This window comes from Urocitellus parryii, chromosome X, assembly GCF_045843805.1.
Source record: "Urocitellus parryii isolate mUroPar1 chromosome X, mUroPar1.hap1, whole genome shotgun sequence".
NCBI lineage: Eukaryota > Metazoa > Chordata > Mammalia > Rodentia > Sciuridae > Urocitellus > Urocitellus parryii.
The window spans coordinates 87,718,257-87,743,205 of record NC_135547.1 but is presented as its reverse complement, the minus strand read 5'-3'; the positions used below and the strand labels follow the sequence as shown (position 1 = coordinate 87,743,205).

The 24,949-nt window shown below is 49.2% G+C and overlaps 1 protein-coding gene across 1 annotated transcript in view; it reads right to left on the bottom strand.

Moving 5' to 3' along the window:
- Positions 1-574: 574 nt before the first annotated feature.
- Iqsec2 (IQ motif and Sec7 domain ArfGEF 2) overlaps positions 575-24,949 on the bottom strand; it is an 82,929-nt gene continuing 58,554 nt past the window's right edge. The window contains exons 3-15 of the mRNA XM_026407427.2: positions 20,927-21,188; positions 19,701-20,102; positions 16,079-16,974; positions 14,500-14,661; positions 13,866-13,988; positions 12,444-12,610; positions 9,402-9,541; positions 8,519-8,644; positions 6,549-6,648; positions 5,695-5,856; positions 3,894-4,067; positions 3,354-3,403; positions 575-2,754 (exon numbers count right to left, since the gene is read on the bottom strand). Coding sequence (XP_026263212.2) covers positions 1,789-2,754; positions 3,354-3,403; positions 3,894-4,067; positions 5,695-5,856; positions 6,549-6,648; positions 8,519-8,644; positions 9,402-9,541; positions 12,444-12,610; positions 13,866-13,988; positions 14,500-14,661; positions 16,079-16,974; positions 19,701-20,102; positions 20,927-21,188 — 3,730 coding nt within the window. The 3' untranslated portion in view covers positions 575-1,788. The remainder of the gene's footprint in view (positions 2,755-3,353; positions 3,404-3,893; positions 4,068-5,694; positions 5,857-6,548; positions 6,649-8,518; positions 8,645-9,401; positions 9,542-12,443; positions 12,611-13,865; positions 13,989-14,499; positions 14,662-16,078; positions 16,975-19,700; positions 20,103-20,926; positions 21,189-24,949) is intronic.

Below are 24,949 nucleotides of genomic sequence, written 5' to 3'. Positions count from 1 at the left end.
AGGCCATAAAACCATGGAAGTATCCAACCTGCCAAAGGAAAATAAGGGAACTAATTTGCTGAACACCTCTCCATCCTTGTTGCTTGACACTTGTTAGCTCATGTCATCATCACAATCCATGTGGCAAGGGCTGATCACCCCAAGTTGCAAATTCAGGAAACTGAGGCTCAGAAAGGGTGACACCCGAAGTTCACATGCCTAGGAAATGAAAACCCCAGAATATGAACTGGATCAACTCCAGAGCCCACACTGTTGCCACTCTTGTCACATAGACTATGTATGAAATAAGACAGGGAAACCTTTCTTGTTCCACCTCCTAACAAACCAAAGCATCTCGCCCACCTGAACTTCTACCATTAGCGCATCACCTCCCCAGGCTAAGGCCTCTTTCTCCATGGGCTCCACAGTGGGGATAGGGGACATAAGTAGGAGGCAGAGGCGGGAGGTGAGCACAAGTTCTTTTATGAGGCATCAAATATACATTCTTATATACAAGGAGGAAAAAAAGACAATGCCTGAACCCCAGCTCCTCTCCATACAGCCCCTCCCACCACCACCCTTCCCGACCCCCAAGCCCCACAGGGTCCCTGGCCTTCCATACGCCAGGGTCCATCTGTCTGTCTGTACTGCAGCCCATAGTGGAGAGGGGAGAGGAAGGCAGGAGCTGAGAAAGGAGCTGAATGTGCGGGGCAAGAAGAGGAGCTGGGGCTTGTAAAAAATATATTTATAATAAATAAACAGGGCTGCAAAAGGGCTGGAGAGGCAGCAGAGATTTTGACGGACAGAAGGACTCAGGCATTCTGGCTCCCAGCCCCGGCTCTGATGGCTTCAATCTCTGCCTCAGGAAAGACATCTTGGGCTCAGGATGGCCCTCTGGGAGCTTCTCCCCAGGGCTGATGCTGGGTGCCCTGCCCCAGAGAGGTGTGTTTGGGTGATATCTATAAAGTGCATTGTCTTCGGTTGTTGCTGGGAGAGGTGGAAGGGACTGGGGGGGGGCATGCAATATGGGTGAGGGAGGGCAGTGCCCTTCTCATCCCAGACCTGAGCCCCCCCCTAAACCTGTCTGGACTTTGATCAGGATAAGAACATTGCAGGGCGAGGCAAGTTCCTGAAGTCAAAGAGGTCTGGGCTGGGGCTTACTGGAGAGAGGGCATAGACTGGCTCAAGAGAGGAAGCACTGCCCCACATGGGGGCCAGCCCAAGCGGGGTCCCACCCACCCAGTGCATTGACAGTCTGTGTCCTCCAGCAGGCAGAAAGACACATGGAGGTGTGTGGCCAGGCCCTGAGGTCAGAGAGAGGGCCGAGCCAGCTGAGGTTTGGCCACAACTCTACAGAGCTCTCTCCCAGCTCCACATGGCCAGAGGAGCTCTGGGGAAGCCTTCACCCCCACAGCTCCGACAGCTGCCCTTTTCCACCAGCCAGAGCTGTGAGGGGGTTCACATTGGCCCGGAGGTCTGAGGCCACCGAGCCAGACCTCCAGGGAAAAGGTGGGGAAAGGAAGACAGGTGAAAGAGGACGAGGATCTCTGAAAGACCCCCACCACTCCCCAGCTCTGGAGTGCCCTGAGTCCAGGCTGCAAGTGGTAAAGGTCTTTTAATCTGGAAGGAAACCCCTTGGCAACTGCAGGGGCTTGGAGGAGGGGCCCCAAGGCAGGGAGGAAGTGGAGAGGAGGACATTGCTATGTGTATATATATTTTGAAAAAAACTGAGGAGGGAGAGAAGGGCAAGGTCCCTCTCCTGTGAATTCCCCCAGACCTTCCTGTTTCCTAGCTCACTTGCTCCATTCATCAGACCACGGTGCTGATCCGGCTTGGCTTGGCCTTGGGGTTTGCACTGGGTGGGTTGGCAGTGCCAGGGGGCCCAGAGGCGTGCAGCGGGCCATGAGGGGAGGTGGGAGGCAGAGGTGAGTGCGGGGTGTGTGGTGAGGGTGGAGGGAGGGGCGGGTAGGAGGGGTGGGGTGGGATGGGTGAGTGTGGTGACAAGGGTGACTGGGGGTGGTGGGGGTGGGAGTAGGAGCCCCCGGGTGGCCGGGATCCAGGGCCTCCGGCTGCGCCTGCTGCTGGCATCATCTGTGGGTGGTGACTGAAGATGAAGTGTTTGGGGCCCTGTTTGTGGGCAGGAGGGTGCTGGGGGGCAGGACTGTACAGGGGCAATGGGGATGTGGGCTGGTGCAGGGGGTGGCGGCCATGTGGAGCAAACTGAGGGTGTCCTCCAGCCCCTCGTCTGGGAGCTCTGCCTGGCCGGCCCAAGGTATAGTGCTGAGGCCCTGGGACAGGGCCATGGGCATGGAAGTGGCGATGTGGCCCCACAGGTGGGGCTGAGGCGGGTGGTGGTGGAATGGAGCCCAGTTGGGGCAGGGGTGGGGGCTGCTGTGGAGGTGGGGGCAGAGGGGGCTGCTGGGGTGGGAGGTAGGGTGGTGGGGCAGGACCCGGTCCTTGGCAATATTGGGCATGCAGGGCTTGGAGCTTGGACTGCCCATCAGGTAGCACCCCCAGGCCACCGTGGCTGTGACCATGGTGGTGGTGGTGGTGATGGTGGTGGGTAGAGGAAGCAGATGAAGAGGAGGCAGAGGCCTGGCCTGTTGGCGGTGGTGGCATCTGGAAGGGCCCCTTGCCCCGCTTGCTTCCAAATAGGGAGCCCAGGAAGGATGAGGAGTTGGAGACTGGCCTCTGGCTCTTGTACTCCTCTGGCGGCGGGGGTGGGGGCGGAGGTGGCATCCTCTGGTGAGGGCGTGGACTGCTAATAACAGACCCCTGGAAGCGGGGAGGGGGGGAAGTCAGGCCAGTCTAGACATCCTAGACCCGCAACCCTAAACACCACCCCTGTCCCTGAGGGCTGGAGCTGGGGAGACAGGGACCCCCAAGTGATGATGAAAACCAAACAGCAGTCCTGTACTTGTACATGGAGCTCCCCAGCTGGCAAAGCTCTGCTGTCACATCCACTATCTCGGATGAACCTCAGCAGGCATAGGAAGAATTAGTAGGACCTCCTCCTCACACCCATTTTGTAGGCCAGGAAAATGTTAGGACCAGAGAGCAGAGTGACTCGCTCAGGGTCAAAGAGCAGGACTTGGAGGTAAGAGCTTCTTCAGGCCCAAGTCCAAGGGCATCCCTACTCGGAGTTGGCCCTGGGGTTGAGAGGGGGCACGGGAGAGTGGAAGACAGACTGAGAGACAGGCAGAGTGAGGACAGACAGAGTTGAGGACAGATGGAGAGAGTGGTAGGCTGGGAGAGGCAGCCACATGGTTCCCAGCAGGGAAGAGGGGGAAGCAACAGGTCCCCTCCTCCTCTGGGGCTCCATGGCCGGGGCAGGGCTCATGCAGAGGACGAGTGGGGCAGGAGCTGGCACTTACTTCGATGGTGCTGTCCAGCGATCCCACGCTGTTACGCCGCCCCCGCTTCCCTGCACCCACAAGCAAGGAGCCCAGCGTCAGAGCAGCAACCCCCCCTCCCCACCCTGCTGGGCTCCAGAGCTGGGCACCAGGCCTGGGCCCCTCCCGGGGACAGACACCCCATGATCCCTTTCCCCCATTGAAGAGGGGGAGGTGGGGAGGAGGAGAGGTGGAGAAGGAAGAGAAAGAGGAGGAAAAGATGGAGAAGGAGGAGAGGCGGTACAGGAGAGACAGAAGAGGGAAAAGAGGAGGAGAGGAGGAGCAGCGAGAGAGAGGGGCTGAGCCCGTGGCCCCACTTCACACTCCCTGGCCCAAACCCTGGGCTCCACCTGTTCTGACCTGGCTACCAGGCCCCCTGTGGCACAGTGCCCAGGGCTCTGGGTGAAGGCAGGGTGCGTGCGTGTGTAGCAGGTGGAGGGAAGGCTGATGGCCAGTGACAGGAGGCAAAGAGGACACCTGGTCCCATGTCTCCCCAGCCAGGGCAGGGCCCAGAAGACTTACCTGCATCAGAGAGGTCTCGCAGAGAACTGCTGAGTGCGCCCCGTTTGAGCCCATCGCCTGCCCCATAAGTGTCCTCTAGGCTACTGCGGGCCAGCGTCCCATTCACTGAGTCCTTGGCCCCTCCAGGCTGTGAGGCGTTAGGCCGCATCATACCTTTCTGCTTCTCCAGCTCCGCTGGGTGATAGTGGAAGAGACAGGGTGCAAAGATCAGGAATGGGAGTGGGAACCCATCTGACTGGCCCCAGCCCTCCACAGGCTCCCAGACCTCTTGTTTTGCCCCCTGGACAGCCAGCACTTATTTCCCCCCAAACTGCAGCTCTGAAGCCACCTTGGTGCCCAGACCCTGTCCTGCACCACTTCCTCCTGCTAGTTCTTTCCTCTCAGTGCCTGCCCTACCTGCTCCTTTTCCCCTCCTTTTGCCCTTTGTACTCCTCCCCTTTCTTACTGTCTAGCAGTCAGGTCTCCCCAAACACCCCTGAAGTTCAAAAAAGAACTTCAAGGCAGATGGTTCACAGTAAGGACAAGAAGACCCTTCTAGCCTATGGAGAAGGACAATCTTTCCAGAGCTCACTCAGTTCTCAGATACCTTGCTCCAGGGCAGAGGAGCTCCTGGAAGGGCAGGAGCAGGAAACTGACAGGAATCGAATCCTCTATTATGTGCCAGGCAGTATGGTGGGTGCTACACATACTTGATCCCTCTCAATCCACATTATTAGCATCATCCACATTGTGCAGAGGAAGAAACTGAGAATCCGAGAAGTCATAGAGCTTGCCCAGGGTCATATAGCTGGAAATGGTGGAGCCAACATTCTGGAAGCAGGTCTTCCTGATTCCAGAGCTTGGGCTTTCCTGGCTTCCTTATACCCCCAATTCTTTAAGCAAGTCATAGAAACTCTAGTCTAATTATCCTCCCCTCATCTTGATATGCTAATGTCTTGCTCTGCATTTCCTGAGGGTCTCTGGGGATTTGGTGAACTGAAACTTCTAACCCTGCCTTGCTGAGTAGAGTAGACCCTGGAACTGTGAAAGCCTCACCAAGGAGCTGTCCGCCGCCTCTGTCTCTCTCTGTGTGCCTGCCTCTCTCCTTAATACCATGTTACTTAACTGTGACTGCTTAGCCTGGAGAAGAAAAAACTTGGAGGACATTGGGGGAAATGAGATGTAATCACTTTTGTTTTCCATTGTATATGATTCAAGATGATTTGGTGTAGCCCCCCTAGGGCTGGGAGAACAAGTTGCTGAGACTCAGCTCAGGAATTGATATGTGGAAAGAGGGAGGGAGAGGGTGAGATAGGGAATGATATTTGTTGAACGCCTAGGATATATTGGGACTCTTTGGCTGCCTTGTTTCATTTCATCTCTTCAATTCTGTGGAGGAGATTTCTGGTCATCCCAATTTCATGTAGGAAGAAACTGGGGCTCAGGGGGTTAAGTGATTTGCTCTAGTTTATCCAGATAATAAATCATATATCTAGGATCTGAAACTACAGATCTACCTCCTATACCCTGATTCTTCTCCATGATGCCTTTTAATAGAAGGAAGAATTAGCTCCCAATTGGAGAATAGATGTGGGGGCCAGGGTATTGGCTCTTAGGGCCTGGAATACTAATCTGAGGTTGGGAGGTAATGATCTCCTTGTCACTGAAGGTATTCAAGCAGAGAATGAAGGGTTCCTGGAATAAGGATAGGAAAGTTATGCAAGCCAACCCTCAACTCTGAGATTCTCTGAAGATGGGATTCTTGATGTCTGCAGGGCACTATGTCAAGAGTGGGGGAAGGACACATGGCTGGGTTACTCACACTCCACACGGTACTTCTCCATCTCCTGCACCTCAGCGATGGACTCCCGCAGGTCTGATGTGAAGCGCAGTCGGTCTTGGAGGCTAGGGGCATTGAAGATGATAAGGACTTTTCGCTCCCCACCAGGTACTGCAGACAGCAACTTGATTCCAAACTGGTAATCTGTGGATAAAGGGAGGGGACAGGAAAAATTGGGTGCCTCTGTAGAACTAAAGCAAGGTGGCTTAGATGGGAAATGAGTTCTCTCTCTCCGTTTTTTTTTTTTTTCAAGACAGAGTCTCATTATGTTACCCATATGGTCTTAAACTCTGGCCTTGGCCTCCCAGTGATGAGACTATACCACCAAATCTGGCTTGGAAATGATTTCTCTAATGCCCAACTCTGACGTGTCTCTTTCTCTGCTCCAGTGTCTTTAGTGGTTCCCCTTTGCCCCCGAACTCCTGATAGTTGTGGCCCTCTTATTCATTATACTCCAGGATGTAAAGGCAAACCCAATTCTGCACTGCTTTCTAAAAACCCTTTCCTTTGTACCTCTGCCTCTACTCACAATGATTTTGCTGTCCTGAATGCCACCCAACCATGCTCCTCCTGGTTCAGTCCTTCAGAGCACAGCATGATCACCATCTCTTCGCCCCACCAGGGAACACACACACACTGTGCTTCCCTGATCCCTAAGGGCCAGACTTGAGTCACACTCCACCTTGGCCTGCTCTTCATCCCAGGACCAGGTAGGTGCTTTGGAGAACTTAACCCATTTGTAAAGGACTCCAAAACCTGAAGGCTGGTATGGATGAAGGATGAGCATGGCGGCCATGGGATAGACTCAAGATGCTGGGGTCCAAGAAGGGACTCACATGAATTCTGGAAGAGCTGCATGTGCATTTCCACCAGGGGAAAGGACTGACGGAAGCTGTATGTCACCAAGATCTTCTTCTTCTGGAAAATTTTGGTGACCTTTGGCAGGGGTGGGAAAAAGACAAGAGGCAGGGTTTGGGGTGGGGAATTTCCACATGGCACCTAATTCTAGTAATCACCCTCCCTTCCCACCCCCCACTAAGAGACATAAACACACAAACACATATACCCACAAGTTGGGGAGAACTGAAGCTTGAGGAACAGAACAGGAAAGATGGGATTTTTCTATCCAAATTCTTGATGTCATGACAAGGCACACAAGTATTTACAATTTTTACAGGAACTGACTGAATGCTGCTCCCTCTAGGAAGCCCATCCTAATGCCCCACATGGATTTTCATTTCCCTTTTCTGAGTTTCCACCAGAGTGTCAGATCAGTGCTTTTCCCATCTAGAGCTCTATGGTAGTCCTTTGAGTATATAATTGCCCACTACTAGCCTGGAGGACAGGAATCTGGTTTTCAAGTTCTCTCACCCACCTGGTCCTCACCCTCCACAGCCAGCACAGAATGGCACTCTCTGCTCTGCCTATTTATAGAGTTAACAAGTCTTTTTCTCAACAACCTAAGAGCTTTACTAAGTACTTAGGCACTCTGGACTTTCCACTAACATGAGCTCAGGGAATCTTCTAGTGCCTTTTTTTTTTTTTTTTTTTTTTGTGGTGCTAGGGAACTAACTCAGGGCCTTACACATGCTAGGCACTGAATCACTGGGTTTCAGCCCCAGCTCCTGCAAGTGGCTCTTAAAAAGTAACTGTTTTGATTTCAGGATGATTACAGCTCACAGTGATTCAAAGTACTTTTTTAAGTCCTTGGGACTGTGAGCTTCCTGAGAACAGGGACTGAGTCTGATTCATCTCACATACCCAGTGCCCAGCATAGGGCTAGACACAGATGTCAGCACACGAGGGGCATCTAAAACTGACTTAGCACTTGTGTGGGTCAGGCCTACCTCAGGGTAACACCATTCCACATACACATATGACTTTTTTTTTTTTCAGTACTGGGGATTGAACCCAGGGGCACTCTACCACTGAGCTACATCCCTGGCCCTTTTTATTTTTTGAGATGATGTCTCAGTTGACCAGGTTGGCCTTGAACTTGTGATCCTCATGCCTCAGCCTCCCAAGTTTCTGGGAGTACCATCACTCCTGGCTATGACCTCTTTTTCATCTTCATGACAACCCTAGGATGTACAGGTTAGCTCCATTTCACACATCAGAAAACAGGCTCAGAGGGGGCATTGAAGATATTTGTCTGAAGCAGTGATTCTTAACTGGGGGTTATTTTTTCACCCAGAAGATATTTAGCAATGTCTTTTTGTTATCCCAAAGATCAAGTGAAGATCCTTGGAGGAAACCCACAGGGAAACAGATTCTAACCATCAGAACTGTCTGATAAGACAATTGGATGCCTTGGAGGAGGGTATGTTTCTGTCTCTGCAGTCATAAAGGCCATCTACAAAATTGGTTTTTACCCAGAAGAACTTGAAAGTCCCATCCCTAAAAGACAAACACCTCTGTACTGGTGATGAGCTTGGTTTCAAGAATACCTTCCATAATCAGGACCACCACTGGAAGGTTTCAGACTGATACCAGGGTCACAGTTCACCTCTTTTCATACAACCCTCCTGGCTATTAAGATGAACAGGGACATCTCTCCTACCACTTTCCATATTGCAAATTTGTATGTCAACCATTTTCTGCCTCTTTGTGGCTGTGGCAACCTACAAATGAACCCATGAGGAAAAGGAGAAGCAGAGAAGGCCTGGGCCTTGCTGGTGACCATGCAGATGGCACAGTAGAGCACCTCACCCGCCATGCTCCACACACCAATGTCAACAAGGTTTACACAGATCCAGCAGCCAAGCTGACCAACTCCCTCCCATCTCCTTCAGCACTGTGCCCATACCACTAGGAGATCATTGAAGAGGAAGACCTCCCGCTGATGCAGCCCTAGCCTTTGGGGGCGGTTTGGATCTGGCACCTCGTAGAGCTGGCAGCAGCAAACCAGTCGACGGTGAGGAAGAGACAGGACCTGGACAGGCATGGAGAAACAGTGTCAGCAAGGCCAGCCCATCAACTTCAGAGTCCCAGCACTTTAACATTCAATTGCAAGAGGAATTGTACCTCTGATAAATATGTGCCACTCTGACACAAAGACTATAAAGCTCCAGCTTTTCTGACACCTTGCTTTGTTCCCTGTAGCACCCTCTGTCTGTAATGCCTTTCCTGTCCAGCTCCACATGGCCATATTCCACCCCTCTTTCGAATTCCAATTCCAAAGTTTTCCCTTCTAAGGTTTCCTTAATTTACCCATGCTGAAAATGGCCTCTCCTTCCTTTTTACTCCCCTAAACTAGACCATAAGGTGGAAGTATTATAAATGTCTGTCTGGCAACCCCATTGGTCTCTGAGTGCCCCTAAGGACAGAGACCATATCTGATTCCTACATTTGTCTCCGGGGGCCTGTGAAATGCTGAGCTCAGTGGAAAGGCATTCATAAATGTTTGTTGACCAAAGTGTATTCTTGCTCTGCCTCTCAGCTAATATTAGCTTGGCTCCTTACTTGGAGTGGGCAAGCAAATCCAGAGGTGGGAAGGATGCTAATATTTATATAGCAACCGCTATGGGCCTTGCACCATCTGCAACACTGTCCCCACCCCAAGGAATGCATTATCACTCACTCCATTTTGTAGGTGAAGGGAACCTTGGGCTCATAAGGGACAGTGACTTACCACATAGTGGTAGAGAAAGACAGAACCCTGGCCCTCTGCAGCCTCCCGGGGCACTTACCGGTTTCTTGCCAACAATCATGCGCTCCACGGCCTGCACCTGGGACACATGGTCATCATTGGTCCGTAGTTCGCGTCCCTGGATGCGCTGGTAGATGCCCACCAGGAGGTCTCGGGGGATGTCTTCACCATTGTCAACCCCTGAATGAGGGGAGTAACCCCAGGATATGTCACATAAATGTAGGGAGTGATTGGTAGGGGTTTTCCACAATATCCCACACCTACATATGGACCATGATAATAGTTAGGGCCAAGGGTTAATTGGGTACCCTTGATTCCTTGACCAGGATTGGGGCAGGGAAGCTGCCCTTCAATAAACCAGCAAATTGCTTTCTTCCCTAGGGTAGGGACTTTATCTAAACAGCCCAGAACACACTATAATTAAGACAATCATATAGTATTTTTTTTGCCTTCTAAATTAGCAAAAATAATATCCAGTGTAGAGAACTGGGCATGTATAGTAACATGACTATTATGGAAGGTAGTTTGGCAAAAGCCTAAATATCCAGAGCCAGTGATTCCTCTTCTAGGAATCTGCCCTGAGAAATTACTCAGAAATAACATGCAAGATATATGTCCAAGAATGTTCACAAAACGCTACTTATTGGGAAACTCCGAAACAACCTAAGTTCTAACAGGAGAAAAACAGTTAAGTAAAGGTTTGTATATCCATCTAATAAGATAATATACAGATGTTAAAAACTTGACATTTACAAAAACATTTCAGTAGCATGGGGAAATTCTTGTAGCAAGTTAAGTGAAAAGAGTAAGATAATAAATTGCATGTATAACATGAACTTAACTATATAGAAAGTTACATATGCATGGAAAAAAATATACCAAAATATTAAACATGGATGCTCTAATGACAGAATTTGAGACCATAAAAAGACATTTTCTATATTTTCAAAAAAAATTGTTTTGGCAGTACTCAGTATTGAACTAGAGCTCATACATACTAAGTACATGCTATACCACTGAGCTATATTCCCAGGCTCCCAGAGTTTCTAAAGTGAGCATGTATTACTTTCATTTGTTTGCTTTATTTATTCAATAACTGGAGGGGAAATACACACAGACACCCCCTTCCCACATAGCCTCCAGAATCACATTTGTCCTTCTATATGCAAGGGAGATTGGTTCTATCAATACCCAAATCTGAGGATGTCCATGTCTCTTATATAAAATGGCATAGCATTTGCATATAACCTACATAATCCTCCAGCATATGTAAAATCACCTCTAGATTATTTACACTTACTACAATATAAATGCTATGTAAATAGTTTTTATACTGTATTGTTTAGGGAATCATGACAAGAAAAAACAACTTTTTTCAAATATTTTTGATCTGTAGTTGGTTGAATTCACAGATGTTGAACCCGCATATATGGAGGGCTGACTGTACATACATATGGGGACATATGGGGGGTAGGGAATAGATGAATGAATAATGGCAGGATTTTCATAGACAGCTCCAGATGGCCTCTGATCTAACTCCCTCCTCCTAAGTCTACCATCCTTCTCCCCTCCTGATTGTCTGCTCAGTGAAACCCACTCACTTCTTTCTAAACCTTCTGCTAGAGGAAATGATGTCTCCTTTGGAAATGCCACGCCTACTCCTGGGACAGGTGCTAAAGGAACATTTTTTTTTTTTTTTTTTTTTTTTTTAGTACTAGGGATTGAATCCAGGGGCGCTTTAACATCCATCCCCAGCTCTTTTTAATTTTTTTTTTTTTAGACAGGGTCTCGATAAGCTGCTGGGGCTGGCCTTGAACTTAAGATCCTCCTGCCTTAGCCTCCAGAATCACTAGGATTACAGGCATGCACCATGGTACTTGGCTTAAAGGAATACTCTTCACCGTATTGCCTTTTTCACTTTAGCTGTCAGAGAGTTTAAAGCCTACTAACTGTATAGACCCTGATGCTCAGCAACTTTGTCTTGATTTTGGCTCCCCCCACCCCCAACTCTATTTTCTTCTTTCATTTCTGTTTCCATTTTTAGCAGGCTGCTCTTTGGTGAGAGGCAGGGCTTGACATCAATACAATAAACCAAGAATAACAAGTCAAAGTGACACCTTTCATCTGGCATTCAATGCCCTCAGGTAGTAGCTCCATCTGACCTTCTCAACCTATCATCTACCCCATTTCCATTGTTCTCTAAACAACTTTACATTTTTCTCCCACTGTGCCTTCCTTGTTCTTCCTACTACTTATCCTCCCCTATATCTATTCTGTCTCCTTATCCATGCCTTTAGGGCTCAACTTAAAATAAAATCCTCCAGGAAGCCAGCTGGAGGTAGGCTCTCCGGAGCTGTTTCGAGGTCTGACTGGATTTTGGCTTTTCTAATATCACTATTCAGTATCTGTCTTATGTTGGTTATCTGGGCACTACAAGTCAGTCTCTTCCACACATGGGGAGCTCTCTCAGAGCAGGGACTATGGCAGACTCTCCTCCATTGTCCTTGGCACCCATCATAGGGCCTGGCACACATTAAGAATCAACTGACTAGTGGCTGAGTGAATAAATGAATATGTGAGTGCAGGAAAGGGTACGTAAAATAAATGAGTCTTTATGGGTATATATAAGGAAGAGAAGGAAGGAAAGAGCAAAGAATGGATAAGTGAATGACTGGGTGAAATAATGTAAGAGCCAGGACTTTTATCTATCATATTCAGTGCTATAATGCTAGGACCTAGAAGCCTGGTACACATAAGATGTTCAATAAATATTCAGTGTGTGGATGAATATATGGGCAAATAACATTTTTTTGTGTGTGTATATGTATGTGTTGCTGGGGATGGAACCCAGAGCCTCATGCATTCTAGGCAAGCACTACATCCCCAGCCCTTTTAAAAATGACTCTGAGTGAATTTAAAAGTGAATGCCCTGGAGATATTCAGCCTTGACAGAAAGTGAAACACTACACAGGTTAATTTCTAAAAACAGTTGGGATCTCCCTCATCCTTCCCCCACCTCACACCCCACCCACTTTCCTTTCACAGGCAAAGGGTAGGAAAAGCTGATGATAAGTCTGGTCACCTCTCAGGTTCTTGATGAAGTCATCTAGTTTCATCTTCCGCTCAGCCTTGACGCTAGGACTGTACATGTCGGTATTGAGGAGGATGATGGCAAAAGCAAGGATGAAGATGGTGTCTGGGTTCCGGAACTGGCGCACGAGGGCTGGGTTACAGACACAGTACCTCTGGCTGTAGGGCAGGAGGGGTCAAGTCCAAACTCAGGCACCAGCAATCTCTACCTACCCACCATTTGCCCAGGCTGGCAGAACCAACACTTTTCTCCAAGAAATACTTCCTTAGCCTTCTGGATCTGTCCATTTCAGATCTCCCAAGACTAACATGTAAAAACAACACTATCTTTTTGGAGCTTTCCCATTTTATGTATTGTTCATTGTCTCATGTAATCTTTTCACAATCCTGTAAAGTAGCTATTTTTCTCCTTCTTCCCCTCTCTTTCTCGATTTTTCTTTTTCTTTTTTTGTTTCTTTTTTTGGTATCAGGGATTGAACCAAGGGGCATTTAACCACTGAGCCACATCCCCACCCCTTTTTATTTTTGATTTGGATACAGGTTCTTGCTAAATTACTTATGGTCTCTCTAAGTTGCTGAGGCTGGTTTTGAACTTATGATCCTCCTGCCTCAGCCTACCTCTCTCTTTCTCACTTTCTCTCTCTCTTTCTCTTTCTCTCTCAGGTTCCAAGTGGTGAGGTAAATTGCCCAAGGTAATACAGCTGGTAAATGGTAAAGCCATATCTTTCTGACTTCAAAGCAAATCCTTCTCCCATATGGGAAACAAGTTCTCAGCAACTCCTCTGTTTCTCCTCTAAATACTTCAAAGGAATGGAGCAGGTTTCAGACCCACACCTGTCTGATCCTTAAAGCATTTATAGTACCATATAATGGTTAAGGGCATGGATGGACTGTGCAGTCAGACATACTTAAGTTCAAATCCTGGTTCCACTCCTTACTCACTGTCCTGGGCAAGTTAATTTATAATCTGCAAAATCAGAATAATAGAAGCACCTACCCATAGAGTGGTTTTTAAGTATTTAATGAAATAATCATGTAGAGTGTCCAGTTTGGTGCCTGATACCTAGGATGTCTTCCATGAATGTTAGCTTTTTTGTTTTTTTGGCCGAGCTGGGAATGGAACCCAAGGCCTTGTGCATGCTAGACAAGTGCTCTACCACTGAGGTACATCTCCAACCCCATTAATGTTAGTTTTTATTTCTGGTATTGTTATTAAATGCCCATGTTACAGATGCTGATCTAGATACTTTATATGTACTACCTCTGATCTTCACAACTGCTTTGGAAGATAGGTTTTATTGTTTCTGTTTTATGGTGAGAAAAGTATGAGGCTCAGAGAAGTGACTTGTAGACATACACTACATGGGTCCCCAAAGTGGAGAAGGACAGCTTCAGGAGAGGAAAGCTGGCATACCTAAAAGCTTCGATGAGTCGCTCCACTTTCTGGGCCTCACCCTGAACCCGGATATGGGATTGGAACTTCCGGAGCGCGTCATCCAGATCCATGGAAGAAAAATCCATCTCATCCACAACACAGCTGAGGAACAAAGAAGGGAATGCAGCACTCTCAATTCTTCCACACACACACACACACACACACACACACACACACACACAAACCCTTCTGATCCACCCTGACCTGCTCAAATGGACTAACATCCCCACCAATAGATTTCTAAAATCAAGACCTGTGGGCTGAACATTTAAGGGCAGAATGTGTAAAATAAATTCATCCCAGAAAATCAAGGCAGGACAGGTGGTCACTAGGGATCCTATCCATCAATCCACTCATTCCAGAGATGGGAAAACCGAGGCCCAAAGCAGGACATAGGATGAGCATGCCCTGCCCAGGGTCACTCAGTAGACTTTCCAAGTAAGATCAAGATAGATCAGATTCCTCTGTGGCAGAAGTATAAGGGAGCAGGAAGATATATTCATCCTGTTTTGAAAAGTTTATCTGATCAACAAGGAGGAGCTGTCCCCTTCTTCCCTGCTAGCTTCCTTTCCTGGGAATCCCAAGCCCGCCTGCCCCATGCTGGGGTCCTCACTCCAACACGTCTCTGTTGAACTGCTTCTGCCGGTTCCCTAGGAATTCCCCTATCATCTGCCGACTCAGGCCTTTCCGCTCCAGGATGAAGTGAGCCACTCCCACTGGTGTGTCTGACAGGAAGCCCCGCTCGATTAAATACTGGATACCTTTCTCTGGCTTCCTGTAGAAAGAGAGGAGGTGGATGAGATGACAGTCATTCTAGAACTTTGTCCTCTGTCTCATTTCTAGAACTAATTTGGGGCCCAACTAACAACGGCTTCAGTGGACCAAGGATATCAAATCTATAATATGGACCAATCCCTTCATGGTACAGATCAGAAAATTAAAGCCTAAAAGAGAGGAAACCACTTGCTCATTTCACAGAGCTTCAAAATTCCAAGGTCTCCTCACCCCAACTTCCTCCTTCACTGGAATGACACCACAGTTGGAAGAAAATCAGTATCTAATGAGAGCCAGCTTTATGCCAGGAACTTTGATATTTCTAGCAGGTACCAGGAGTCCCGAGAAAAGGCCTGAGAAGAGGACAAGGTGGTCTCTCTGAGTCACACATCCTCAGGTTTGAGAAGAAGTGAAGGGGTCACTTTGTTCCATGTCCCATATCTCATCCTGGTAGGTATCACCCAGCCTTAGTATTTCTACAGGCAAAGTGCTCCTTAGGTTTCTAGAGAGCCAGGCCAAAATCTGGGTTGGAGCTATCCCACATCCAGAGCCCTAGAACCTTAGCTCTCCTGGAGGCTAAAATTTGGGAGACATTGGTGTTCTAGGAGTCTCAAATCTATCACTTCCCAGTTGTATATCTGTGAATAATCCTCTTTAGTTCTGCGAGCCTTGATTCCTTGTCTATAAAATAGGGACATAACTACCCAACTTGCTGAGTTACTCTGAGAATTAAATATAGGTGGCAGTGTTTAACAAACTATGAAGATGTGAGGCATTACATCTAATGCCTTCCATTACAGCTAACATTTTCTAATTGCAGCTAATGTTTTTGAATTGTTTTCTCATCAAATGCCACATTCCCAACCCACTCCTAAGCACCTGGCACGAGACCAGGCACCCAGAAAGAGCTCAGTCACGGTCACTGAGTAGTCTAGCACACCGCTCTGTCCCCCCAACACCTCCCAAATACACCCCCCTGCTTATAGATAGATGGAAAAAAACAAAGCCCAAGGAAGGAACACACCTTGCCCAGGGCTACATAGTGAGTGGCCAAAGGCAGACAAAGGGTCTTGGTCTCCTGTTTCCCAGACTAGGGCTCTTTATAACCCAGACTGCTTCCTCTCTGAAAAGGGGAGGTGGGGAAATAAGGCTCAGAATTCATTTAATGGAAAACATCTATCCAAGATCACACAGCCAGTCAGTGGCAGCACTAGGACCTGAACCCGGGTGTGCTGGGGGTCTCTCTACTCTGCCACTCTGTTTTCAATCCTCTTCCCTGAACAGCTGGGAAAAAACACCATTCTACCAAATGAGAGGCTAGTAGAACCAAGGTTGCTGCTTGGAGCTCAATCCCAAGGACCAAAGTGCCCACTGGCAGAGTAAGCAGGGGTGAGGAGGCTAGAACAGGAGGCACATACTTATTGAAAAGGTTGAGGCCAATTCTGTAATGCCGCCTCTGTACCACGTCGTTGTTGAAGGCTGGCGAGTCCCAGCTGTGCCTTGTCTCCCGCTGGTAAGTCTGCTTGCACAGACCAGTGGCCGGAGGTTCCCTCAGACTGTCTCGAGAAGAGGAGCCAGAGCTGCAGTTGATGGTCTCATTGGAATTGCTGGAGCTCTCAAGGCTCTCATTATCTCCACCATCAGAGTTCTCGCCTGCTGCCTCACATTTCCCCAACCTCCGACCCCCAGCCACACCACTGGGCCCAGTGCCACTGTTTGGGGCTGGTGGCAAGGGCCCTGGTGGGGCTGGGGCTGGGCCCTCAGGGGCTGGGTAGTGGCGGTGCGGGATTGGGGCCCTGCCCGGTGGCCCCTTGTGCTTCAGGGTCCCATGGGGGCTGCAGCCATCAGCCTCATATACCAGCTGGCGGTGGACAGAGCCGCGATCTGAGCGGTCACTCAGGTCCACAGAGCTGTCACTAGGAGGCTCAATGGTAAGCAAGGGAAGGTGGGCAGCCCGCAGCCGGAAATCCCGGCACTCCAAGCACCCTGGACCTCTTCGAGTGCCTTCCTCACGGCTACCATCTTCCCGGGTCCCTGGTGGCACTGGTGGAGGAACTGGAGGGAGGGGGGCTGGTGCCCAGAACTCAGGCCGGCCCTGGGGTGGGGGCTCTGTGCTGGGCAGTCGCTCAGGGGATGGTGGGGGAACTGGGTCATCCAGGTAGAGGGGAAGGTCACTGAAGGACGTGGCTGAGCTGTCCTCTTGCTGTTCCTTTGACTCCCGCTTCTCCAGTTGGGCTGACCCTGGCTCCTCTGACATAGGCCCTGATGGGTGGCAGTTCAGGGCTTCGTCGATGGATTCAGCCAGAGATTTTACCTGTACAGAGGGGAAGGGGAGGAGGGAGAGGGAGGGACAGGGTTGGGGGGGGAAGATGAAGGGAAGAATGGTGGAAGGGAGGGAAGGAGGGAAGGAGGGGAGGAAAAGAGGGGGAATCTTCCTGGTGGGTAGGTCAAGAAAGTATAATCCCCTCCCCCAACCCTTGGCAGGTTCTTTATGGTTTATAAAATAACTCCCAGGGAGCCATTGTGAGCTCACAAGAGCTCAGGCTAATGACCACAAGGTCCTTTCTCAGACACCCCAATATCTCCTTTGTATCCATACAGACTCAAGCCAAATACTACCTCCTCCCTGATTCAAGCCACATTCCTGCCTCTGCCATCCCCCTGGGGAAAACCAAAATCCTGGGCTCCCAGAGTGCTCTTTAGGAAACCCATTCAATTTAGCCTTAAGAATCTGGACTACACCTGGGAACTCTGCTTCCCTGTGGTATCCAGCTTCCAAACTGGCCCTTACAGATATCCACTCCTGGTATTCACACCCTCAGGTACCACATTATATTACAGTTGGTCTGTGTAACCAGCAACACATGGTAGAAGTGAAAGCATGTGACTTCTGGTATTAGCATCTTGAGCACTCTCTTGCTGGCTTGTATTCTCTCTCTGTCTCTCAGACCCCTCACCTGGGAGGAGCTACATCATGAACAGTCCCAGGGAGAGGACCATGTGGTGAGGAACTGAATCCTGCCAACAGCCAAGTAAGTGAGCCTGAAAGCAGTAGACCTGTCAGTCCCAGTCCAGTCTTCAGAGATTGTAGTCCTACCACACAGCTTGACCACAGCTTCATGAGAGATCCTGAACTAGAACCATCCAGCCAAGCCCCTCCCAGCTTCCTGGCCCTCAAAAAGAAATGGCTTCAGATAATTTATGTTTGTTGTTTAAGCGCAGTCTCTAAGGTCAGTGTTAAGCTATTAAATTTGGGAGTAGTTTGCTGTGTAGCAATAGATAAGTGATACACACTTCCCCATCAGACTTGTATAGCACCACAGCTGGGACCAGGCCTTGTTCCTCTATCTCTCTCACCAGACTGTGATCCCTTATTCTCTATTCTTCCCTTGAGGGATGGGTGCAGTTCTGGCTTTTCTCTTTTTAGCTCAGTTCAATATATTGCTTGACACAGAAGAGATGTTTAATTAAATCTTTTCCATATGAATGAGTAGATGAATGATATAGACCTTCGCTTCAATACTACTTTCTTCCACCTCTTTACTAGCTCTAAGGAAGGCTGATGGCAAGACCAGATCACAGAGTATAGAGCAGAGTTATTTCTTCTCTTATAAAGTTTCATTCATTCAATTTCTAACAAGTACATAATTGGTTTGGTATTCCTTTTTGGGAGGTAGAGGGTGCTGGGGGCTTGTGTATGGTAGGCAAATGGTCTACCATTGAGCTAATCCCCAACTCCACCTCCTTGGTTTAGGAAGAAACCTAACATGTACTTAGCAGCTACCATGTACTAGGTGCTTCCATATGGGTTACCTAATTGAAATGTATCTTCATTTTTGGGGGGAGGCTAGTGGGAATCATCACTGATGTATATCCCCTACCCTTTTTTATTCTGAGGCAGGGTCTCATTAAATTGCCCAGGGTGGCCTTGAACTTGCAATCCTCCTGCCTCAGCCTCCTGAGTTACTAGGATTACAGGAGTGCACCACTGTGCCCAGCTTGAAATGAATCTTCAAAACATTGCAAAAAAAACCCTGAAATAAAATAAAAACCACTCTAAAAAGAAGGCTTACTGGAATATGGTAGTGCATGCCTATAATCCAAGCAACTCAGGAGGCTAAGGCAGGAGGATTGAAAGTTCAAGGCCAGCCTGGGCAATTTAGTGAGACCCCACCTCAAAATTAAAAAAAAAAAAGGTTGGGGATGTGGTTTAGTGGTAAAGTACCCCTGGGTTCAATCCCCTGTACCACAAAACAAATAAGTAAATCAGTGAGGTTAAACCGTTTGCCTAATGTAACACAGCTGAGAAATGGCAGAACTAGATTCATACCTGGGCAGCTATGCTGACACACCCCAAGCCTAGAATGATCTCCCACTCCCATCAGTGCCAGTTACATTCTCATCTTTCCATGTTTTTGCTGATGCAATGCTTCTGCAAGCAACACCCCTCAATTATCTCTAACTTGCTAAATCTTCTCAGTCTGGTAAGGCCCATTTCCAAAGCTGTTTTCTCCAAGAAGCTTTCTGTGGTCCTCACAGAATCCTTCCTCATGGCTTTGAGCACACTCTATTTCAGGAAATAGTAGAATGCATATGTCTGCTATTTCCCACCAGATTGGGAGATCCTTCTGAACAAGTACCAGGGCCAGTGTCTCAGCCTCAATCTCCTCTGAAAAATGGGGATAATAATCTCTATCTCACAGGTCTGTTAGGAGGCATACATGGTGCCTGGCACACAGTAAGAGCTCATTACCTTCTAGTTTTTATGATAGCAGATCAAGTTCCAAATAGTGATAACTTTTATTTTATTATTTGTCCTATACACCCATATTTTAACTGGCTTGCTTTAGCAATGTAATTTTTTTTTTGTCTCGCCAATTCTGTCTCATCACTTTCACAGTCCCAACTCAGATTGTAGCTATTTATTGCTATGAAATGCTCAGCAGTGCAATTCCTTTCAATTGGGAATATGAGCAAAAAGCAGTAGAAGCAGCCAGAGCCTGGGGATGAGGAAGAAAGGCCCTTTTCAGGGCTCCTGACCTGTTTGGAGAAGGAGTCCTCCAGCTCTGTGATGTCATTAGAAAACTCTCCAGATGTGGTGACAGAGCTTCCACCACCATCAATGCCCCCACCACAAGAGCCTCCATAGGGGAGCCCCCGTTCAAGACGGTGGCTCCGGGCACCAGCCATGGCACCCTCGTCCAGCGAGGCAGGCTTGCCCTCGAAGTACGCTGGGTTCTGTGCCTTCTCATACTCCTCAAAGGAGAACTGCATCCGCATGTTGGATAGGATGATGCGGCGGGACATGCGGCTCTCTGAAGCTGAGCTGCGTAGCCGCTCAAAGTTCTTGTTCATGCGGTATTGGCGGAAGGCCGTCTGGATGGTCCTGGCAGCCCTGCGGCTCAGGAAGGAGCCCCCATACTTCCTCTCCAGCATTTCCACCTGACAGGGGAAGGCCAAGAGGAACAAGGTCAGAAAGACGCTACAGGCTTATGCCCTGGGCCTTCAAGCACATCCCCATTGGAGTCACAGCTAGCTGTTGACAGTTGCTCAGATGTGCCAATCTAATTCTCCTGAATTTCAGTACTGGCCACATGGGCTTGGACTATGTTGTTGTTATTGTTTTCATTTATAAGAAGTATACATTGATTATTCAAAGGCAGGAAAAAAAATCAGAGAAACCAAAAAAGGAAAGGAAGGAAATGAAGAGCAAGAAGTTTCAAGAAAGAAGGAAGAAGAAAGAATTGAGAGGAAGAGAAGGAAAGAGAGAAAAAGGAAGTCAGGCAGGGAGGAAAGAAGTCAGGAGGAAGGGAGATAGGTAGGTTTGTTTGCCTAAAGTCCAAACACCTAGGCATAACCACAATTAACATTTTGGTATGCCCTTCCAGATTTCTTTTTTCCTATATGTAGTATTTTGTCCTCTCCCTCCCCTTTTTCAAAACAAAAAGCTAAACAATATATTGTATCATACTGTGAAACTGTCAACGGACGTGTGTGCTAATGAATGATTTTGAAGACTGGGGGCAGGTCTCCAGGACCTGGGCAGGGAGCTCAATAATGCTTGCTGAGTGAATACAAGACTCAGTAGACGGGTGGTAAATGAGTGAGTCCTCAGGAGGGGAAAGGGTCCTGGAGCCAATCTTTTCCAATTCTGGTTTTATCATCCCTCCCTGGATACCACCCTCAAGCTCCATATCCCGACCCCTCCCTCAGTTCTCTCTTGTACCCCACTTCCATTCCCAACCAGAGAGCCATATCTTCTGCACCTTCTTGTCCTGCAGGTCTGTGGAGAGTTCATAGCTGTCCGATAGGGCCTTGGAGCGCTTTATCTCCTCCTCCTCCTGCTTCCTCAGGGCCACACTGGCTGGCTGGAGGCGTGCCCGCTGAGACCAGGGAAGGCCCACCCCAGCAGGGGGGCCCCCCATGTGGCTGCTGGTGGGGGGCATCTGGCTCAGTCGGTAGGGGGGTTGGCTCCCAGGACTATCAACTGCTGTGCTCAGGTCACTGCCAGGGGCATCACCCTCCACACTGTGGGGATGAGATAAGATGAGCCAGGATGTGGGAACAGGAGATTGGCCTGCTGGGCCAGACTGAGAGTGAGTGAACCAAATCCCTGCCCCCAATCCCATTCTCCCTGCTTCCTCATAGATACAGGGACCCCAACACTTAAAGGGGAGTCCTAATCCTCAAGCTGTCTCCTCACTCTGCCCCCACAGTCCCTTCCCGTCAAGCCCTCTAGCTCTCAGCCCTTTCCTCATTCCTCTTCCGCCCCCAACCCTTAGATCTCTCTCTCCCTGTAGCTCCATCCTCTCTGATGCCTTTCCCTCAAGGCTCTCTTGCCCCCAGTCCTATTTATCCCTTACAGCCTTATCCCCACACCAGTCTCCTCCCAGTCCCCTCCTCTCTAGCCCTTTTTTCTTCTTCTAATAGTCTTAAAAGAAAAAAGTCCCCTAATAGCTCCAGCCTCAAACTCTCCTCTCCTCCCATGGGCTAGTTTCCCCCTCCCCAGACCTCTGCCCTCTCAGCTCCATCCCTTGGTGAGTCCTGTCTGGGACACAGTGTGCTGTGATTTTCCTCCCAGTGCCATCCTCAGCGTCACACCAGACCAGTTCCCTTGGAGTGTCATCCCCTCCCAACCCTTTTCCCTTTTGCCCAAGGCCCACCCCTGTACCCTGCCCACCCAGACTCTCCCCTCCCCCACCCAGCCCCACCCCTGCAGCCCCGCCCCTGCCCTTAGAAGCCTGGAGGCCCAGCCTGGCCAGTTCCCAGGGTTCCAGGGCTGCTGCTGCTACTGCTGCTGCTGCTGCGAGGGCAGGGCGAGGGCGAGGGCTCAGCAAAAGTGGGAGGCGCCTCCCATCCAACATCCTCACAGGTAAAGAGCTGCCCTGCGGGGCAGCTTCCTCTTTCTTCTCATGGCCTCCTCTGCTCAGCTGGGGAGGAGGGAAAGGGGGTCTCGAGGCCGAAGAGTGGCAGAAGCTGGGCCCCAGGTCTTGCCTACCCGGGTTACCCAGAGCTGTTGTTCTGCCAGACCTGCTCCCACGGTGCCATGGCAACCAGGCTGCCAGGGAACCCAGGTGGCGACAGAGCCCCGGAGTCCTGAGCTGAGCCGGCATGGTGAGGAGCCACAGAGGTGGGGAGAACCAAAAGGAGGGCTCAGGAGGGGAAAAGCAGGCAAGTGAGGAATGGAGGAGGTTGTGGGGGGAATGGATGTGGCCTGGGCCCAGAGAATGGTCTGGTTTGGGGGCACATGGTTGGGGGGTTCTTGGATAGTAAAAAGGTTAAGGGCCCATTCCTCAGCCCCTACTTGGGAGAGGCTAGAGTATAGGGCAGAGAGGCAAGCTGGGGTATATGGATGGGGAGTTCTCTACCAGCACAGGAGCTTGAGCTGCAACAGGCCCACCAGCCTCCCAACAGAACACTGTGCTGGGGACTGGGGGCTGGGTGTGGTAGGGAGACTGCAATTATAAGGCTGGGCCCTGGGTCACAGAGCTGGGCTCTGCCCTGGTGGGAACTCCCACCCACTGCTCATCCTCCACCCTCCCAAGTATTATATCTGCAACACTGCCCTGGACAAAGCAGAAACAGACTCGGGGAATGCCCTTCACCTCAAATTCTCTTTCTCCTGGCGGGGGGAGGGGGGTGGGGGGGTTGACATCACCATCCATGGGTTAAACCCAAACCAGCCCACCCTCATCATCCAAGAGACTCCTTTCCCTCAGGACTGCAGGACCTGCCCACCAACCTCACAAACATCTCCCCTCCCAGCACACTGCTTGAGTTCAGCTTTGATCAACTGTCTCTTCTACTCATGAACCATCCATAGATAGCTCCCATTGCCCACAAGAGATAGCCCAAATTCCTTATTCTGACACTTAAGACCTCTTTAAGATACAACAATGATTATAGAGCACTTAACATTCTTACCACTTCATATGCAATAATTTGGTTACTTTTCCAAACAACCCTATGAGGTAGATATTGTTATTTATCTTCATTTTACACATAAAGAGACAGGCCCAAAGAGGTTAAGTAACGTATTCACTGTCACACAGCTGCCAATGATACAGCCAGGATTGAAATCCAGGCAGACTGATTCCAAAGCCCACACTGTCAAACATTAAGCCACACTGTGGGGCTGGCTGCCAGCCCCCTCCCTATTTCATCCATCCTGGCCCAGATCCTGTTTCTCCCCAATGCTCTTCAGTCTCCCACCTCCAAGATTGCTCATATACTACCTTCCACCTTCTATGCAATCCCCGTCATCTCTGCCATGTGCAATCTGAGAAATTCCCCACATCCTGGTTCCGTCAAGATTCAGGTCATATGCCACCACTAAGAAGCCCTCCTGAATCCTGCCTCCAGCCAGAAATTATTGCTGATCCTGTTCAGAGCTCCCACACACAGCACATGGCTGTCCTTCTTTTTATGGCACAGATTAGCTTTGGCAAAGCGTGACAGTTATTTGTGTGCATGGCTCCCAGAATCCCAGCACAGGAAGAGAATTTGGTAATCTCCTAGCTAACACAGATCATGGGGCCTGGCCCAGAGTAGATGCTCAAGAAACACTTCTGGCATAAGGGAGTCAGTGAATGTTCTCAGGTGGTTGCTTAATAAAAATCTCACCTGAACTTGTACCACATCCTCCAATCTCCTCTTCCAAACTCTTCTCCATACTGTGGCAAGAAAGAGCTTTCAAAAATATGAATCTGACCATTTTGATCTCCCATGGAAACTCTTCCACAGCTCCCCATAATTCACTCAACAAACTACTAAGCACCCTCTATGCAGTGAGCAAGACACACAAGAGTGTTCCCTTGGGGAGGTAATACTGTAATGGGGAAAGCAGACTATTAAAGAAATAAATCTATCAGTTCAGGTAGGGATAATCTCTAAGAAGGAAAATAAAGCAGAGTGCATGAGGTGCTTTTATAGATGTGGTGATCAGGGAAGGCCTTTTTGGGGAAATGGCATATAAGCAGAACCCTGATGGAAGTGAGGGAGTGAGCTATGTGGCTAAGGCAAAAGCAGTACAGACAGGGTACAGCCAGTGCAAAGGCCCTGAGATAGAACTGTGCCTGGCCTGTCTGAGGAGCAGTGAAGAGGCTGGTATAGCTGCAACAGAGTGAATGAGGAAAGACAGAGAGGAGGTAAGGTCAGAGAGGTAATGGGGGGCAAATTATGAAGGACATTGAGCCCACAGGAGACTGGCTTTTGCTCTGATTTAGATCAGTAGAGGAGGGATGTGACTTAACTTCAGTTTTATAGTAATCATCCTCCATAGGATAACCTCCAGTTTCCTCAACATGACCATGGGTGGCTCTCCTGACCTGACTCCTGTCTTATTACCCCAACCTGGCTACCTCCTGCTCACCCTTCATTTTAGCTCAGGTGTGTCCTTCCATGCCTGTCTACCTTTTTCACACAGGCTGGTTTACAGGCCCCTCCTCTGTACTGCTATAGGGCTCTGTAGTTACCTCTATCCCTCGGTCAAGGGCTTAATTAGCTCATCGAGTCCTCCCAACCTATTGAAGCAGGCACCATTAGCCCAATTTTATAGATGAGGATACTGAGGCTCATAGAGGGGGTGTAAACTTACTCAAGATCACACAGCTATTAACTGAGAAAGCCAGGATTCAAACCCAGAGCCTAGGCTTTCTTTTTATGACATCTTGTTGCCTCTCCCCACTCCTGGCTCTGTGTTGCCCCCAGCTCTCCACTCTTTGGCATAAGAGGGCCTGGCAAAAAAAATGAGAGTACTTGCTTCTGAGATCACACACATGGCTGAAGAA